General features: G+C 38.9%; 4 protein-coding genes across 4 annotated transcripts; 1 reads left to right on the forward strand and 3 right to left on the reverse strand.

Moving 5' to 3' along the window:
• The first annotated feature begins 3460 nt into the window (after positions 1 to 3460).
• On the forward strand, positions 3461 to 5270 carry LOC109165536 (cold-regulated 413 plasma membrane protein 1-like). The gene is made up of 4 exons (XM_019314342.1): positions 3461 to 3833; positions 3905 to 4012; positions 4630 to 4700; positions 4811 to 5270. The coding sequence occupies exons 1-4, from the start codon at positions 3649 to 3651 to the stop codon at positions 5062 to 5064; spliced, it is 618 nt and encodes a 205-aa protein (XP_019169887.1). The 5' UTR covers positions 3461 to 3648; the 3' UTR covers positions 5065 to 5270.
• On the reverse strand, positions 5262 to 10013 carry LOC109165534 (long chain acyl-CoA synthetase 2). Its single transcript, XM_019314340.1, has 19 exons — positions 9798 to 10013; positions 9278 to 9341; positions 9053 to 9142; positions 8891 to 8947; positions 8756 to 8804; positions 8550 to 8626; positions 8431 to 8470; positions 8250 to 8344; positions 7970 to 8134; positions 7596 to 7706; positions 7197 to 7284; positions 7039 to 7105; positions 6885 to 6960; positions 6694 to 6811; positions 6325 to 6570; positions 6106 to 6245; positions 5822 to 6004; positions 5619 to 5738; positions 5262 to 5511 (listed from the first exon to the last, which is right to left on the reverse strand). Exons 1-19 carry the CDS (start codon positions 9941 to 9943, stop codon positions 5464 to 5466), a joined length of 1980 nt encoding a protein of 659 aa, XP_019169885.1. The 5' UTR covers positions 9944 to 10013; the 3' UTR covers positions 5262 to 5463.
• A 2072-nt stretch (positions 10014 to 12085) lies between these two features.
• On the reverse strand, positions 12086 to 14452 carry LOC109165535 (RING-H2 finger protein ATL65). The gene is made up of 2 exons (XM_019314341.1): positions 12512 to 14452; positions 12086 to 12369 (listed from the first exon to the last, which is right to left on the reverse strand). Exon 1 carries the CDS (start codon positions 13995 to 13997, stop codon positions 12759 to 12761), a length of 1239 nt encoding a protein of 412 aa, XP_019169886.1. The 5' UTR covers positions 13998 to 14452; the 3' UTR covers positions 12086 to 12369; positions 12512 to 12758.
• A 2572-nt stretch (positions 14453 to 17024) lies between these two features.
• On the reverse strand, positions 17025 to 18849 carry LOC109165783 (pentatricopeptide repeat-containing protein At2g15980). Its single transcript, XM_019314712.1, has one exon. The coding sequence runs from the start codon at positions 18719 to 18721 to the stop codon at positions 17270 to 17272; it is 1452 nt and encodes a 483-aa protein (XP_019170257.1). The 5' UTR covers positions 18722 to 18849; the 3' UTR covers positions 17025 to 17269.
• Between the last annotated feature and the right edge of the window lie 972 nt (positions 18850 to 19821).

Here is a 19821-nt window from a genome sequence, read left to right on the forward strand (position 1 = left end):
ACCACTCGAACGCCCCTGACTATACCATGTTTTATGCATGAAACTTACATGCACGCACTTTGAGTTATACCCAATGCAAAGGCATAGGACTTTCCTCTAAAATAATGTGTTATTATCTCTATTAAAGTGAATATGTTGGTGGAACAGTATTCAATCCTTTAAAAATCAAGAATCTCAATCCGACGAGGCATGACAATTGACAAGGCAGCCTGCCCACGTCAGTACGTCGTCTCGCCCACCATTGTTAACTTGCCTCCACGTGGCCTTCATTTTCATGGACTCATTTCATTTTCAATTTTGTGCATATCTAATCCTTGACCATACAATAAATGTTGGTGATAATGAACCACAATCGATTTAATATCCGTAAAATAATATTTATATATATACACACGAAATATATATAAAATATTATTGGATATATATCCGAAATATATATATACACACAAATATATATAAAATGGACCCAACAGTTATATATACATGTATACCTACGAAAAAGATATACCAATATATATCAACCAAAAAGAAAATATAATCCTCAGATTATAATTCCAAAACAACAAGAAAGAACGGATTTTTGCTTAGAGCATAATCCAAAACAAGAAAGAAGAAGAAGGAAGAGAGAAATGTACGAGTTAGGCGAGTGCCTTTCTTTCCTTAAAACCTTATTTGCCACCTCCCAAAAGTGCTAGGAGCGTTGTGGCCTAGGTCTCCCAGGATAAAACGTACAACGGTTCGACGTTTGAGCACCCAAACGAACGAACCCGGCGAACTAGAGCACGGGCAAAACACAGCTTCAAGAATGGAATAGGAGCAAAATTTTGAGAGGAAAAGAGAATTTCTTTGTGTGTTGTGTACTCTCGTGTTCTTCCCTCACTAGTTGTCTCTCACTATGCATGTGAAAAGCCTCTACTCCCACTACACTCTTATATAGGAGGTTGGTACTTAATAGCATTATTATGACACATTAACCAACATAAATTCAATTTAAAAATTGAATTATAACATTTGAAACGGTCGTACTTATTATCGAAATAATATCAACGGTCACGAACTTAATATTCGATTAATTCGTACCGACCATAACGTCCCATTTCAAATATCTGAGTGACCGAGAAGTCCGTACAAACCCGAAAGGTTAACGAATTGGGACCGAAAACCACACCCGAATGGTCCGCAAAGTACCGAAACGGTGTTGCACGAATCAATGCACATAGCATTGACTCGTGCAGCACGAAAGATAGCTCACACGAAAGGAGCTTAATTCACTAATTAAACTTGCTTAATTACATGTAGCATCTTTCGTCCATGCATAACATTCGTCCATGCAAACTTTCGTCCCAATTCCTATTTCACTATTTTAAGCTTTCCAAAGCTTAATCACAAGCTTGACAACTCATGTTGTCACACTAATTAAGCTTAATTTTAAGCTTTAAGCTTTCTAAGCTTAATTTGACTTCTCTCAAATAGGTTCACTTTGAGAATCAATTTCTCATTCACCTATTACCCATTTTGAGCGTACATTATATCAAATTCTTCGTCTCACTACGAAGAACCCGAATCCACCTTGACCCGACCCAAATCGGAAGTGGATCCCACATATATTTGTACCACAAAATAATCACTCAAAATATCATTTTAATGCTATTTTTTTCCAACAATAAACAATATACAGTTTTTATATGAGATTTAAGAATGGATAACTTTTATACACTACTAGAAATTATGGAATTTTCGACCACCTGAAAGTGATCTTAAATCAAGTCGAAAGTCTTGTTCCGACCACTTTTGATATCCGGAAAAATCTTTGTTGCTATTTCCGACCACTTTTTGGTATCAATTTGATTCAAGATCATTTTCAGGTGGTCGGAAATTTCATAATTTCCAGTAGTGATAATTGTAGGAACCGTTGGTAGGAAAATAAATAATAATCAAATAAAATTGACTATTATTTTTTGAAAAGAAGGGAAGAAAATATGAAGAAATTTGGCTAGTGTGTTGGGTTTTTGCAAGAGTTAAGTGAGCACTCTTTCCTTAAAACCTTATTTGCCACCTCCCAAAGATGCTAGGAGCGTTGTGGCCTAGGCTTTCCATGCCAGGATAAAACTTGCTAGTGATTCAATGTTTGAGCACTCAAACAAGGAATCCGGCGAGCAAGACAAAGCTATGAACACAGGAGGCTAAAGAAGGAGTAGAAGCAGAGAGGTTTTGAGGCTAAAAAGAAGAACTTTCGTGTTCTATTTCTGTGTAAAACTCTACTGCCTCTACCTTCTCTTATACAAGGCTGAAGGATTAAATAGCTTGAGCAGAGAGGTTTTGAGGCTAAAAAGAAGAACTTTCGTGTTCTATTTCTGTGTGTAAAACTCTACTGCCTCTACCCTCTCTTATATTAGGCTGAAGGATTAAATAGCTTGAGCAGAGAGGTTTTGAGGCTAAAAAGAAGAACTTTCATGTTCTATTTCTGTGTGTAAAACTCTACTGCCTCTACCCTCTCTTATATAGGATTGAAGGATTAAATAGCTTTAATAGGACAATTTAAGGCACCCCACTACACCTGGTAACAGTAGAATTGAACACCCAACGGTCTTTCAGTTTCGACAGCTGAAAGTTTCGGCCTGCCGAAACATGGTGCCCACATGGCCAATGTTTCGGCCATGATGGCCACGTATTAATGAAACGAAATCATCAACTTATTAAAAAGTATTTGTACGAAATTTTAAAGTTTCATGCCTTATTAATGAAACGAAATCATCATTTATTAGCGGGCAGGTTTCATACCTAGATTTATGTAGATTATTGTGATGTCTTATTTCTTTATATTATAAAATATATAAAAATGTCATTTTTGAACTTGATTTGCTTTATTACAGTACATAACTTTCTATGACTACGGAAACTCATACTACTTAAATGTGGCATTAGATAAACTCCGATTCAGTGTAATAGCTCACAAAGCATACATAAGCATATCATACCAAAATGACTTTGACCATATTTGATAACATAGTTAGCTTATTAGTCAATTTTAATTTGTTTGACCACTATTAGCTGTTTAACTTGGTTATAGTCAATATGAGTGTTTGATTAATTAGCTTTTTGTAACAACTTATTGCTCTAAAACGTTAAAATTCAAAAAATTGCTTAAAGCAACTTTTTCGATCAACATTTTGAGAATGTCATTTTACATGTAATCAGCTATCCGCTAACACCTAATTTATCAAACATCTCTATACAATCAACTATTGTTATTAACTAGTCAAACTCACTAACCCAATCAGCTAACAGCATTTACCAAACACTACCTTTATGTGATTGAAACTCGATCCAGAAAGTATTAATAAAAATTAAATGGTTGACCTTTAAATACAAAAATTATAGTTACCTAAATTTCACCATGCTCCAAATTACTTGGCTTCAACACTGTTCCAGAACGTGGTTTCGATCTGATACTATTTTTAAAGCATATTTCCCCTTCAGGCCGGCAGAAGGATTGATACTCGATCCATTTAGGAAGCTTGTTGTGTTTATATTCTACTACTGCCACGTTCCTGGACTTACGTGAAGGTTCAAAACTTCAAAGGGTCGTTTTCTTGTTTCATTATTAGTTTGACTTTATCTTGTGGTTGCTAAATTATTGAAGCAAAGATGGGGAAGAAGAGCTTCTTGGCCATGGAGATTGATTCATCATCAGTGGCGAGTGATCTGATAGGTTCAGATTTGAAGGAGCTTGGAATGGCAGCCAAGAAGCTGGCAAATCATGCCATCATGCTTGGTGGTGGGCTTGGCTTTGGGACATCATTCCTTTCCTGGGTTGCTTCCTTTGCTGCAATGTAAGTGATTTCTTGAATTTCTGTTTGTGTTTTTTTTTTCTTGAATTTATGATGTTGTTTTGGTGTTGTAGTTACCTGTTGATTCTGGATCGAACCAACTGGAGGACCAACATGCTCACAACTCTATTGATTCCTTACATCTTCTTCTCTCTTCCTTCATTGATTTTCAGCTTCTTGAGGTACTCATAACAGTTTCTTCAAATGTTCTCTTCTTTGCCCACAAAAGACAAAATGGTGTTTGATAAATAGTTGTTAGCTGATTGAGTTAGTGTGTTTGATTAGTTGATAACATTAGCTTATTGGAGAAAAGTGTTTAGTAAATTAGTTGTTAACTGATTACATACAAAATGACTTTCTCAAAAAGCTGATCGAAAAAGTTATTTTGAACAGCTTTTTGAATTTTAGCATTTTGGAGCAATAAGTTGTTACAAAAAAGCTAATTAGTCAAACACTCATATCAATTGTTTAATCAAGCTAAACAGCTAATAATGGTCAAATAAGCCAAAATTGATTGATAAGCTAACTATGTTATCAAACAAGGTCAAAATATCTCGCCCCAAGGGCACCACCTCCCAGTCGGACAGGATTGTGGAGGATAAACCACAGTAACTTAGTGACTCATTAGGTGGGAAAAAATAAGTGTTTGGTGCCCACAAGAAGTTGAAACCATTACAGGCTCAATCCTACCCACAATCAGCCACCCAGAAACCAACTCAGCTATCCGTCTGGGCATATGTTTTTTCTTCTGTTTTTTGGTTGGCCGCTGTAACATTTATGTATGTTCTTGATTGCGCAGGGGAGATGTGGGCAAATGGATCTGTTTGATTGCTGTTATCATTCGCCTTTTCTTCCCCAGACATTTTCCAGGTCTGATAATAGAAGCCTACTATACATGCTTCAGTTACTAAACTATGAAACGATGATACGTTTTGTTTTAACTAAAAGTTTAAACTGATAGTAAGACAACACACGTGCAGATTGGTTAGAAGCCCCTGCAGCTCTGATCCTTCTGATCGTGGTCGCTCCCGGGGTGTTTGCAGGCACACTGAGGGGAATGTGGGTTGGTGTGGCAATTTGCCTGATTATTGGGTGCTATTTGCTGCAAGAACACATCAGAGCCTCTGGTGGGTTCAGAAACTCCTTCACCAAAGCCCATGGCATCTCAAACACTGTTGGAATTGTCCTCCTTTTAGTATATCCTGTCTGGGCTTTGGTTCTTGACATTCTGTGAGTCAAAAAAAACACCAAATCAGAACCATTTGCGATTGCCATTCGTGTCGTTTGCAGTGTGCCTTTCAGAAATTTGCTCATTTCCACCATTAATGGCTAAACCTGCAAAGTTCTTGCAGGTCATGTATTAGTGTCTGGTTGTTGTGTGTGCATAAAGATACTGGAAATTTATATAGTAAAAAGTATTATATTGTCTGGTTTTGGAAATCTGAATCTTATTTCAAGCTTCAATCTTTATCTTATTCCCAGAAAGGTTTCAGAATATAAATAATAACAGCGCAGAAGTTTATATAGACATAGGAAGATAATCATCATCTTCTTCACTGGATGTATGAAACAATACTAATATCTGCTTGTTATCAACACTACATTAACAAGCAGGCTCATGTCTTGACGGGTTTTAGGCCGAGACGTTCTTTGCTTCTTTATACAGTTGATCGATGCAATCCTGCAAGTTTTGCAGAAACGCGTTAAGATGGATAGAGATAAAAAAAAAAAAAAAAAAATCGAGAATATATATATAGAATATAGATCAACAGAAAAAGCATGAAATACCTTGTAATAGTTGAGGAGCTGTGGCCTTTTGAGCTTGAATGTGGGGGTAACTAGATCCCTCTCGATGTCGAAAGGCGTTGGCTCCAAGTGGACTGCTCGTAACATTTCAAAACCTCGTAGCTAACAGATGGTGTTTGTTTGGGTCAGACTAGGTACTAGGTTGAAACATTGAATCGAGAAAAGGGAATCAGATATGTATATACCTGGTGTTTTTTACCGGTGTTGTTTAACTCATCAAGAATGTACTTCCTCGCCTTTTGATTCTTGCACAGGGATACGAAGTCTCCGGTTTCCCGATTGTTTTGAGCCCAATCTTCGAGCGCCTTTCTCTCGGGAATCACCACGGCCACCAGGAACGATTCGAAGCTGTTTCCATACACCCAAACCTGTGCACCAGATGAGAGAGCTCAAGGAAATTTGCAGTTTTTTTCGAATAAATTTGCAGTTTTTTCGGGTTTGATGTTGCAAAACGAAATGGTTAACTTACTGCTGCGACGAGGGGGCATCTAGAATAAGTGCTTTCCAGGCTTTCAACAGCGACGTATTCCCCTTGAGACAACTTGAATATGTTCTTTTTCCTGTCGATGATTTTCATTGCTCCATCGGGCTGCCATTCCCCGATATCACCTGCAAAACTTTTCACTCTCAGAGATCGATTCCCAAAGGTTCAGTCAAGAACAGAAGGGAGTAAAAGTATGAACTTCACCTGTATGAAACCATCCATCCACTACTACGTCTCTCGTGAGATCTTCCCGCTTATGATACCCTGAAAACAATGTCTTTCCCCGAAGACAAATTTCACCACGGGGTACACTACCAAGTGCATCGTATCCCATCTCGGGCACCGACTCAAGTCTCGCCTCAATTGTAGTCATCGGGACACCAACAGTCCCCGTCATCGGGAACACATTGGCAATGGACGTGAAGCATCCCCCACAGCTTTCAGTAAGGCCTGAAAGCGAAAGAACATTAGTGGAAGATTTACCAACAACCTTATGTTTTCAGAGCAATTACGAGATTTCACAAAAAACATTCTGAATCTGTGTTTTTGTTCTCTCTGACCGAGGAAACACACCATATCCTTGCGACAAAACACAGCAACACGTCACCCTCAGAAACTCCTCCACGTGCCTAGGCAAGGGAGCGGCTCCAGATAGCATAAGCCGAACTCGACCACCAAATGCTAGTTTAATCTGAAACGAACGGTCAACTTATTAACGACACTTGAATTATCGTATGAAGCCGAAAGAACGAAAAAACACCGACCTTGTCAAACACCAGCCTGTCGAAGAAAGGGGCCGCTTCATCGTGCCTTAGCCCTTTTTCCATATTCTTCAACTTGCTGTCAAGACATTCCGCATTAGTTGCTTTCTACTCCATAGAAATTAAAAGAAATGGAAAGGTCGATAATAATACATACTAGTTATAGGCATAGTCGAAAAGTAGCTTCTTCACCGTGCCACCAGCCAATATTTTATCCATTGTGCCTTCACGCAACGAAAAGAAGCGGGCGAATTCTTATCATTCAAGTATCAAAATTCACAATACTTCATTATATAACGATTCATTAATCTTTACCTGTGTATATGCGGTCATAAACTCTTGGTACTCCACAGAATATAGTCGGCTTTAATTCCACAAGATCCTCAAGTAAGTATCTTATATCCTGCGAGTAAGAAAGCGGGATTACTTTCAAATTCGAACAACTTGTGTTGGATCTCAACGCTGCACTATGCTTAGAACGCTTAACCACAGAGTTCTTTGGCAATCTTGTTGCCAACTTGCCATATCTTACTTAAAACCAATTGGTGATAAGTAGGTGGACATTAACCATTTAACCACATCCCTCCATAGTAAGTCACAGCGCCACGTCTCGAATCGAACAGAGACTGAATTCGGCCAATGCCCAACAACTTGGCATTGTAGGGCCTAGAAGTTCATAGGACATTAACAAAATGAAGGAGGTGTGTATCTTACGCCTTGCCAGAATCCTATCGAGGCACCGCTGAGTATGCAATACGTCTCAATTATCTGATCGAATATATGAGCCAATGGAAGGAACGAAAAATATACATCTTCTGTTGTTCCCTGAAGCAAACAAAGACTCGGCATTACTCGCTAAAATCCAAGGTGGTAAAACTAAATATTCGGTAGCTATATAAGCTGATGACCATGAGAAACGGTAGTATGGGAGAAATGAAGAAAACTATTAAGAGTCACACATTGATAAAATAAGAGAGAATATATAGATTTATAAGGCCATGGTTAGACTAGCTAATTGGTTGGATTCAATCTTTTTAGTGTGGTTTGGCCCATGTGCATTATAGCCCAATCGCTAAGATAAATCTTACTGCTTTGTCTGTTTCCACGAGTAGTTGATCCACAGATAAAACTTCGGACATGAATGCCCCGTTACTTAGAATGACACCTTTAGGTTCTCCAGTCGTTCCACTGGTATACATAATCGTGCAGATATCAGTCTTACTTTTAGGTGGAAGTTCATCATCCAAATTTCCCTGGGCAAGTGATTAAACGGTAGAATTTCAGTGATAGCAAACGTAGTTTATCGGGAAAGTGTTTAAGGTATCCACGGTATGCAGTTAATCTTTATAACCGAGAAGTTTGTTTTACCATTTGACTGAATTCTTCCCAAGAAAAGCAAGCTACACCGAGTTCTTCAGCTTCCTTTCTCTTCTCGGTGGAAATATTTCCAAAGCTTACAATAGCTTAACAAAGGAATAATATAACATTGTTACTCCAATATGCGTTTGCAAAAATCTGCTCGTTTAACAAACGTTAATGATTAACCTACTTTTCAGATGTGAAATACATCTCGGCAAGCACGTTAATATCTGCAAAGAAATAGAAAATCCAAAAGAGAAACTGAAATCTGTTTTATTTCATCGAATATGCACACTTAAAAGAACATACAGCCGGTATCTTGTTCTCTTGAACAAACGCTATTGACAGCTCAGCATGGTTTATGATGAACTCCACTGCATTTGCGCCTGCAATTCAAGCAAAAATCAAGAAACAATCCTTATCCCACTTGACCTTCTAAAATTACCCACGGTGGGTATTCCAAAAACATTATCCTATGAACTATCCTATGATTAACGTGAATAAGGAAAGCATACCAAGTGTATCATATAATGGTACATAGGAAATGGCTTGGCTGTTGCAAGCCTGTGGAAGAATCAAACAAATAGAAGAACGTTAAAAGAGTTAACAAATATTTAACGTGAAGGTTAGAACCAAAGTGGCCAATATACCTCCATTGCCATTATCCATTCCGGAGAGTTAGTACCATATATGCCACACTTATCACCCTAGATAGATACAAATCATTCATACAATTAGTTTAAAATAAGCTCACGGAGTCACGGATGTATAACTGAGTGTATATATAGATTTTCCTAGTAGAGCTGCCTTACAGGGTTGACACCGCATTTTCGGATAGCAGAGCCAATTTTTTTGGCAGTATTGTAAGACTCTTCATATGTCATCCAGACATAGGAACCTGCCTGTAACACGAGCTTGAAATGAGCATTCTACGTAGAACATAATCAAACAAGCTTGTGACTTTGAAATACTTTGATGACAGAAAGCAAATGTTTTTGATTACAACATATGCAAGACAAACTGTGTATTAAGAATACCTTCTTGTCAGTAATCTGACGGCGACCAAGCATCGGGTTTTTTGGGTATTTCTTGACAGAGTTACTGTGACCATAACACCATTATAAATAGTTAATGAAGCAAAAGTAGAACTACAACGCTGGATGAGCACACATGTGAATACACAATTGCAGTTATTTAGTAAATAACAGTATAATTGCAGTAAAATTTTCAACTTTATATCTCTTTCTATATCTTCAAGGATAGAAACTTTCCTCCTAAGGGCTTAAGTCATAGCTCGAAACCGACAATCGTTTTTTAGTAAACAACAGTTTAATTGCAGTAAAATTTTCAACTTTATATCTCTTTCTATCTTCAAAGATAGAAACTTTCCTCCTAAGGGGTTAGATCATAACTCAAAAGTCAAAACCCCAGCAACTGACAGAACATACATTCCTCGAAAAACAATATATTCCTTAGCAAAGAACCCAATTCTCTGATATTCTAATCAAATTTAACATGAAAACCAAACCTAGTTCTTTGGGCAACCTCAAAAATTACCTGAAGAAGTCCCAGGGAGACTCCAATCCAGCAGGCATTTCCATGAGAGCATCTTTAGCATAAATGCACCTATACACAGGTCCTGCAGACGGCTTCCCATCCCCAGCAGGCTTACCTTCTTCAACTTTCACCACATAATCTGCCATTTCAGCCTCAAAATCAGAAAACCAGAAAACTGGGTTCTACCAAAAGTCCACAGAACAAAAAAAGAAATGATTTTTGCAGCATTTGAGTACTCACAGAAAAAGAGGGCAGGGTTAGTTGGGGAAATAGAGCTGCAATAAATTCCAGGATTACTTCTTCGGTGAAAGACATCTCATCTAACCTTTATCGGCGGCCTTTATTGAGCTGCAGTAACTGCCGGTCGTCTTGCACATGAAACACTCACAAATTCACAAAATCATTAAAAAATTAAAAAAATAAGAATGGGTTGTTGAAATTTCGATCAGATTACGATTAACACAGCCCTGATTTCACGTACTCGCGCAATCAAGAGCCCTGTCCCTAATACGCTATCGGACAGGGATCACCATAATTGCTTTGTACTACATTAATGAGATTGCTCAGGTTGGGTGGACCATAGGTGGATGTTGGTGGGTGGATGCTCTTAAAATCTTCAACTAAATCTGCTAAACCACCGACTAATTTAGGCCATCAAAAGACAGTACTATGCGTAACTAATGATGTTTTGAAAACCGTAGTTTAAGATGTCAAACTCTGCATTCACAAGGAGATCTTTGGACTACTGCAGCTTCAAGACTTCAGTCGTTCAGTTTTGTTTCCTGAAAGTCACCACTGTCTCATAGTATATTTCTGAGCATTCAAATTTCCCATATCTACCCAATGACTTTGTGGTCCACTGGTATCGAGTTGCTCCCCAAAGTGGAAGGTGAAAGGTTTTGAACCTCAATTGAGGTAAATAGTGTGTATATGTAGCGTATCCCTTCCTTATAATAATAAATTTCCCATATCTAAATTGCATTAACAATTTGCTTATTAAATTGCGGTATTCTTCCAAATGCGGAACCCCAACCCTAAAGACTATTAAATTGCGGCATTATTTTGATATATGGTAGACCTTATTATAATATAGTTCCATACTTAGACTTGTCAAAACGGACTTAGCTCGCCGGGCTAACCTATAAACGAAGTGAGCTTTAAATTTTATGGCCTTGTATTTTGGTAGGGGTCTGCCAAACCGCTTATTATTTATATATTATTAATATTATTAATATTAGTGTGTGTATATATACATCATTTTATATATATATATATATATATATATATATATGTTAATTTATTTATTTATATTGACAAAATGTATTAGTAAATAGTACATTGTATATATTATATTATTACCTTTTAAATTCACATTTTAAATTTGGCGGAGGCCCACGGGCCTATGACGGGGCGGGGTGACATATTTTAGGCCCGTATTTGACAGGCTTTTTAGCCCCCTGGGTATATAGCGGGCTTTGACAAGTCCCGCTCTATCGACCCGTTTCGATAACTCTATCCATACGGGATAGGGGCTTCGGTTATTATACACAATTCGTTTAAATAAATGATGAATCTAATGGTAAAATTTTCATTACTTGTTATAGTATTTTGGACCAATGTCATAACTAGACGGATGGTGATTGAACACCTTAATTTATGCTAACATATGTCAAAAAAATCTGTAACAAATCAAAAATAAATATATATATATTATGAGCATGAATCAAATTTGTAACATCTAAAGACGTTACACACCCTTTTGAATTCTAAGAAATGTAGTAATAGTAGATACATAATAATAATAATAAAGTTCTGATTGCCCAAAACATTTGCACATGTTTGACGATGCAATTTTAAACCTAAACTCGAAACGGGAAAACATCCTAAAAGCAATTGTACCACAATTATTGCCTTTACCTCAATAAACAACAACCATAAGACACACAATAATCAAAGATTAGCTAATAATGGGAACTCCTGTGATAGCCCATCCAACACAGTTTTTGGTCGCTTTTTAACATAAAACCACTAGCTGCCAAACTCTACGAAACCAACTCCAACATACAACAATCAAAACTTATATCATATCATTACACTAAATTAACCATTATTAATTGTTATAATACAAATTTTTATGGATAAATTACATTTTTAACCAATTTAATTAGCGCGAGTGGTCATGCACTCTCATTTCAATATTTTGTCTCATAATTGGACCGACTAAGTGCGAATATGGGATACCCTAATCAGGCAAAACTAAAATGTAAAACTTTAATAATACAAATCTACACTATAATCATAACTAAAAAAAAAAAAAAAAAGTGTACTTATGGTAGCTGTTAAATCATCACTAACAATTGTCTGGGTTGCTATTGGGTGATCCACACCATATTCCCACGAACCAAAACCAAACAAAGTACACATTCAAATCGGTCACACCATAATCTTGGTGCCCCAAAAAGCTAAAAAGAATGCCCACATAAATCCAACAAAAAAATGACCAATGCAGCTTTGATCACCTTAATCATCACTTCCCCCACTATATATCCCTTTATGCAATTCGATACATCATCTACATAAGAATCAAACGTTCATATCAGAAAGTATAATTTAATGGTAAAAAACGATCATCTTTTTTTAATCTTTGAGCATGTAAAAATAAAAAATAAAGTTGGAATTTATGAAAAAATATAATTGTTGGATGTGAACTAGACCTGAGGCTAATGGCATCAGTAGTCAATTCCCCATTAAATGCCATAACTGCATTTCCTTTTCTTACACCATTTTCTCCGGCCTGCCATTTAATGAGCGCCAGAATGACCCATAGGTGTAGCCAGGCAACTCATTAATTTTCGCCATTAATATCACCCGAATATGTCCCCACCCGACCCGCTCAAGCTCCGTGGATCACCCAGTACTGTGCGCTTCCCGATGATCATTTAATTTTCATGTCCCACGTGCTCACCGCCGGTTGAATCTGTCCGGTGATAGTAGGGCTTCGGGGTCGCCGCTTCTTAGCCGGCTGGATGAGAAGAAGCCGTTTGGCGCGCCTGATGATCGCATGAACATCGGGCTAGCGAATGACTTGGTGCGTCTGGACGAGGAGCCGCCGCCGCCGCCAGCTGAGCCGCCGAATCTCGCGCTGGACTCTGATAGCGGGAAAAAGCCGCCGCCGCTTCTGCGGCGGAAGAAAGGGGACTTCATTCCTCCTCTGTAGTAGCGGAAGGAGAAGACTCTAGGCTTCGACAGCGAGCTGAACGGGGACGGACGTTTGCTCCAGAAGCTCCCGCCGCCTCCTCTGCGGTAGCGCCACGGAGACGCGGTGGTTGCTTCCAAAACTAGCCTCTCCGATCCTATGCTCCTCTCGAATCCGAACGAATACGATCGTTTTAGCAGAAAATCCGGACCGTTGAATCTGTCCTCTGATTGGTTATTCCGTCTCGGTGACGGTTCCTGCGTGATCTCCCCGATTGTTGCCACATCCGATTCTGGCGGAATTTCCGCCAACGGCTCCAGTATCGTGCTCTCCATTATCATATCATCCAAGCTTGGCCGTATTCTCGCCGCCATCAATGGAGTGAACGGCGACTCCGGCCGGAATATTCCCGCGCGGCACAACGGACAGTTCGCGTGCGACCGGAGCCATATATCAATACATTCCACGTGGAACGCGTGCGAGCACACCGGAAGCGTGCGGACGTAGTCGTCGTCTTCGAATTCCAGCAAACAAACCGCGCAGTCGTGAACGCTGCTCTTCCGGCTATAGATAGACAGCGGAATAGTTTTGATCACCGACTCGTCAAGCCCGTAAGGAGACAGCACATGGAAACCGTCAGTAGGATCAAACGAGTACGGAGGAGACTCGATGTCGCCGGCCGAAGACGAAGGCACATAACGCCTTCTCCTGCGCCGCCACCGCCGGTAGCGCCGGTGGAGGTGGATGAGGTGGCGCGAAATGAGCCTCGAGTAGGTGATGAGGACGAAAGCCGCGGCGATTATCACCACCATAGCAATCAACGGTGGACTGAACTCCACTCGCAACTTCGACGGCGGCGACGACGACGAATTCGAATTCGACATCATCGATGATGTCTCCGGCGACGAAAAGGACCGATTAACAGCAGTCGCGGAGGGCGACGGTGCTCGCCGAGAAACGTTCCGGTGGTGCGGCGCCGGCGCCGGAGCAATATGCTTGATCATTGTTGGTGAGGGTATTGGGAGTGACGGTGGAAAGAGCTAAAGGTTTAATGAGAAAAGAAACGCAAAAGAGTTGACTGGCGACTATGGAAGGAGGGAGGAATTTTGTGGTGCATCGCGTCGTTGGTTACGATTTGTCTACGGACTTTGTGGAAAGACACGTCAACGTTACTGAATTTAATGCAAAGGAGTATTTATCCTGTGCCTTCGAGACTAGATAATCTATGATGGGCAAGTCAACATCATCGTATAGTTTGACTACTGTTGTCCATGTGGCGTAACACTAGTGGCTCTTATAGTCAAAGCTTCGGTGCGGCGTATGAACATCTGATTGGAAGAGACTTTGACTCAGATGCATCCGTAACTATCCCATTGAATGGAATAGTGGATTAGTAGGAAAATTATGTAAATAACTCTTTTTTATGAAATGGATTACTAAACTTTAATTAATTTTTAAGTTTGATCTAAAATGAATCTGCACCTATTAAATATGAATAGTCTCATCCCTCGTTCCCGTCTCCGTCCCCGCCGGGAAGAAAAAAATCCCCTCATCTTCACGGGGATTATTCAGGGACGGGGAATTCTCACCCATTAATAAGTTATAAAAAAAAAACTAAAAATAAAAATTAAAAAATATTTAAATAAATAATGCATATATATTCTAAAGTAACATTCAATATTTTAGAGTTACATGTTATTTAAATATGCATTTCATAAGCATGGCATACAATGACAAGAATGCTTCTAAATTATATATATATATATATATATATATATATATATATATATATATATATATATATATCGGGGACAGGGAGAGTACTCCCCATCCGGGAAATTTAAAATTGCCCCCATCCCCTATTTCTGTCCTCGTCCCCGTCCCCGTCCCCATAGGGGTGTGAAATCGGGTTTCCCATCAAGTGCAGGTACAATTGACATTCCTAACCTTAATCCTTACTACTCAATCAACAATTGTGATTAGTATTTAATACTAAATTTTGTTTGTTTATTTATTTATTATATATATTTTTTCTAATAAGGTTGTCAGGGGTCCCAGTTCCACACAATATTTTAATAAAAATATTTTTCAATCATACGGAGTATATAATATGATGATTAAGAAAAGAAAGTTGAATAATCAGAGGTTAAAATGTAGTAATCAGTCAATTAGAGTAGTTTGCATTTAGCTTCAAAAAAAAAAAGAGTAGTTTGCATTTTATAATTGGGCCTTTTGAATAGAGCTTATAGGGCATCGATTATTTAGCCCAAATCCAATTGGGCCGAGTATAAGTACTAACCCTTCGTCGCGCACCAGAAGTTGGTTAATTTCTGAGCTATCGGAATCTATTTCGCGACGACGGCGAGAAACCTCTAAGGAAGAAGGGAGAAGAAGCAGAAGCAATGTTTCCGGGACTGTTCATGCGAAAGCCGGACAAAGCTGCGGCTTTAAAGCAGCTCAAGACGCACGCGGCCATGTTCGGAGCTTGGGTCGTCGTGATTCGGGTCGCCCCTTACATTCTCCACTATATCTCAGATCAGAAGGAGGAGCTCAAGCTTGACCTCTAGAGCCTAGACGCCTTTCCTCTTCACCTCACAGTCTCCTTTTTCTCCGGTAATTTTTTTTTTTTTTGTTTGTTTGTTTGTTATCTTCTCCAAAGGTTTAACGCCATTACAGAAAAGCATTTGCGTTTGTGTGTGTATTTTGGAAGGTTATTCAATTATTCATGTGGTTTATGTGTATGCCAATATTCAATTAGAGTTCAATATATTTATATTAATATTAGGTAGCTTAAATCATCGGTTGTGCATTTGTGTTGAATCGGTTTCCCTGATTAGTCTATTATTGTAAGAATTTGTGTGCTAGACGTTCCTAGGCTGATGGCGATTTGATATTATGTACTTGAGCATATTCTTCCTGCTGAAAGATAGCATAGGTCAAAATGTATATGCCAAGAAATATGTTAGTTCTATATGCTTAGTGGAAAGAGACTTGAAGTGGGAACTGTTTGATCAAAAGAACTCTCTAATGGCAACTAATTGATCAAAACAACTCTCCAATGTTTATAAGGGGCTGGATGTTCCTAGGTTGATGCGTTCTGGTATCATGCTGAGCGGGTGAAATTGATTTACTTCCAGAACTGTCAGTAACCACAACATATTCTATCAGATGATGAGTGGGTTCATATTATAGTTTAATTGACTTTCTAAAGAGGCTGACAGCAATGAGGTGTAGTGAGGTTTTTGTCTATGGGGGTAATATGACAGGATACAAAACCAATAAACTCTGGTTGCACTTCTAAACAAATGCATCCAACTATGGCGTAGCATTTAATATCAAAATCCTCTTCTGATTTGATTGAAAATACGGTGGAACCTCCAATGAAATGGAGTAGTGATTGTGCATGGGAAGGAATTGGGTGTTAGCATGGCCAAAAAACATTTGCACCCTTTCTATTCCACAGTGAGGGTGCGTATGAGACGTAAGCATTTGCAGTCTCATTAAGATAAAACTATCATATGATGAGCATGTCTGTGTTTACATTTGCAACGTGATATTGCAGTACTTAAGAGGCTTCCTCCTTAGTAATGTGTGTCCACACTCCACTAGTATAATGTTTCCCTATTATTAGTTTCATGTTTCTTTATTGTCATATTGCTGGTATAATAATTTTGTCAAAATCTAATCCACTGAACTTAGCTGCTTACATAAAATGATATGTTTTTTTTTTTTTTTTTTTGGTCATAACTTAAACTATCACTGAGTTCACTTTTTGCTGTCTTATTCTTGTGCAGTTAGCCTGGACTAGGCAATGGAGCTGAAGAATGTCTGCAAAAGAAAACACTTGTTGAATACCATTTTTTGGAGTTTTTCTTTTTTTCCAACTCTGATTCTCTATCTTCTCATCTCCATGATCCTATGGCTTCTAAAGTTTGTCAAATTTACATTTAACTAGTTTTGGATAATGGTTGCCTAGTTGGCCTCAGATGAATCTTCGTTTCATTCACAATTGAGTAATTGAAGTTTACTTGTGAGTTTCTCAAGTATTTGTGATTGTGCTATTAATCTCATTGTTGAAAAATCTTACATTATAACCATAGCCAAACAAAAATTCTACTTTCCTCTAAGAGGACACACTAACTTTGAGCTAGGCTTTCTCTGAATAAGAGTCAAATTCTATGGATATGACTCGAACTGAATTAAATAAAAACATCTTTAAATTTTTTCGCATACATGTGAGATTGATACGGTCTCGATCTGAATTGTGAAAAGAGCTTTAAGAATCATGCGTCATTTGAGTTGTAAGCATTTCCTTCCTTAACCTCTCAGCCATTTCCTCATTCCCTTGTTTCATGAATCCATTGATGAAAGCACTATATATCTCAAGGTTAGCTTGATATCCCTTCCCCACCATCTCTACCTGAAGTTTAAGAGCTTCTTCCATCTCCCCTTCTTCACACAAACTGCTTATCAGAGTTTCATATGTCTTCTCCCTTGGAACAACATCATGCATCTTCACCGCGCTTCTTACAAACTCCACTGCCTCAAAGACTCTACCTTTACTACAAAACACCCTAACCAGAGCATCCATTGTTGCAGCCCCGAGCTTAAAACCTTTTCGACACAAATCCTTGTACAACAGCAATGCAGAATCAAGATTCTCAACCTTACAGTACCCGATAATCAGATGTTCAAGAGTGGCACAGGTGCTCTCCACCCCACTCATCACCATCTCCCTGAAAACCTCTTCTGCCCTCTCGACCTCGCCAACTCCACACAACGCCCCAATGGCAGTATTGTAAGACACAATGTCACGCTTCACGCCCTTTTCACCCATCTCCTCGCTTATCCTCATCGCGTCATCCACCCTCCCTGCCTCAGACAATGCTGCCATCAATATGCTATAACTATATGCATTTGGCTCACAGTTCATTGCTGCAATTTCGCTCCAAACCTCCTCGACCTTTTCCACCAGCCCCTCTCTGTAAAACCCAACCATTAGAACATTGAATGTATCTGCATTTGGAACAAGAGGTTTAGCCCCTTTCACATTCCCATCCCCACACCTGAAAATCTCCCTGTACATATCATAACCTGCAAAACACCCCTGAGTTTTGGAGACCAGCTCCACCAGAGAATTACAAGTGGCAACCTTTGGAGAGAGATTCTTGGACTTTAAGATTCTGAGAATCTCAATGGACTGATCAACTCTTTTTGATTCCAAGTATGCACTGATCAGCAAATCGAACACAAATGGAGCTGAATCACAAGCTCTGTAAGTTTTCACCAGGGTTTCGAACACCGGAGGCGGGTTTGATGAATGCGTGTCGGGGAATTTGCGAATTGCAGATTTGATCAGCGTTAATGCCTCCGACTTGAGGCGCGAGCGGGAGAGGACATGAATGATGGTGGCGTAAGAGGCGAGGGAATGAGAACAGAGAGAGTGGCGGATGGTGAAGAGGAAGAAGGTATGGGCGAGGTGGGGTTTGTTGCGGATTTGAAGAACGATTTGGGAGACTTGGGACGGTGTGAAGCCGGTGGCGGGAGTGGGAACAGAGCGGAGGTGACTCCACCGGGACTTCGAGCGGCGGTGCTTGAGAATTGACACGGCGGCGGAGACTATGCTCTGATCGGAGTGCGGCGAAGAAGAGAAGGCGAAATATGAGTGGCGATTCAGGTTTGGGATTGAGAGGATAACTCGCTTCGCAAGAATTGAAAACAGCGACATCAACAATCATCCAATGTCGCTCCACTCTGCAATTTCTGTTTCAGTAATTTCATCGAACATCTGGTGTCCGTGTACTGACTACTGAACTACAGTTCAACAGTATCCAGCCCCACCACCAATATGCCGCTGATTTTCCTAAAATGGTTCGCAAATAATATTTGAAGAATAATTAAATTAAAATCCTATAAAAATAAAAATAAATTCTCCCCTAGGATTCAATATCCTCGCAGTCACATACGCCAATTTTAACTCTTACTCTATAGAGAAGATGCAACATTATAGATATATTAGCCGTCTTCTTATCAACTGCTTCGAGATATTAGGTTAAACTAGATTTGAGCTAATATAAGTTAAAATAGATTTTAAAAAATTAAACAAAACAATATCTATAGAACTAAAATAAGTACTGACAGTAAATATACTACCGAAATATTTATAGAAAGTAATAATAAAAGGAGTTGTATTATAATTGTATTGTTGATCAAGTGTTTTTAGTACAAGAATCAGAGTGTCTTCCTAAATATAAAGAGTCTCCTATTTATGCTAATACTTCAACGTTTTTCTGTCTCAATAACGGTCCTCTAGTAATGAGGAGCCAAGCTGAGTCAAGTCGATCTAACGGTCCCTTAGTAATGAGGAGCCAAGTCGAGTCAAGTCCACATTTATATATTCACCATATTAATGAAGGGTCGATTGTTCATTATCCATTATCTTGAGTTTGACCGTTGGCATTATGACTCCGATTATGACTGTTGGATTGTGGTTCCGGGTCAGGTGCTTGTTGGCCTTGGTGGTCCCAGGTCGGGTGTTTGCCTCATTAATCTGCCAAGTACATATTTGATTATCAATAATGTTCTGTTTTGGTCAAGGTTGTGAGAATAAACAGAATCTTCAAACTTCAAAAGTCTGGTTATAGAATCGATTCGATGTTCTTCATCCAGCAAAGAGTTTATGAATATGTACTATAAGAGTCTGGTTATTATTTTTTAACGTGACAATAAATTATTAATGATAAAAGATAAAACTTATTTTTAATTAATTCAATTAACCAGCACATCATTATTAAGACGCGTTCCAATGTTGCACACACATAGTGTAGT

This window comes from Ipomoea nil, unplaced genomic scaffold (assembly GCF_001879475.1).
Source record: "Ipomoea nil cultivar Tokyo-kokei standard unplaced genomic scaffold, Asagao_1.1 scaffold3069, whole genome shotgun sequence".
Taxonomy (NCBI): Eukaryota; Viridiplantae; Streptophyta; class Magnoliopsida; order Solanales; family Convolvulaceae; genus Ipomoea; species Ipomoea nil.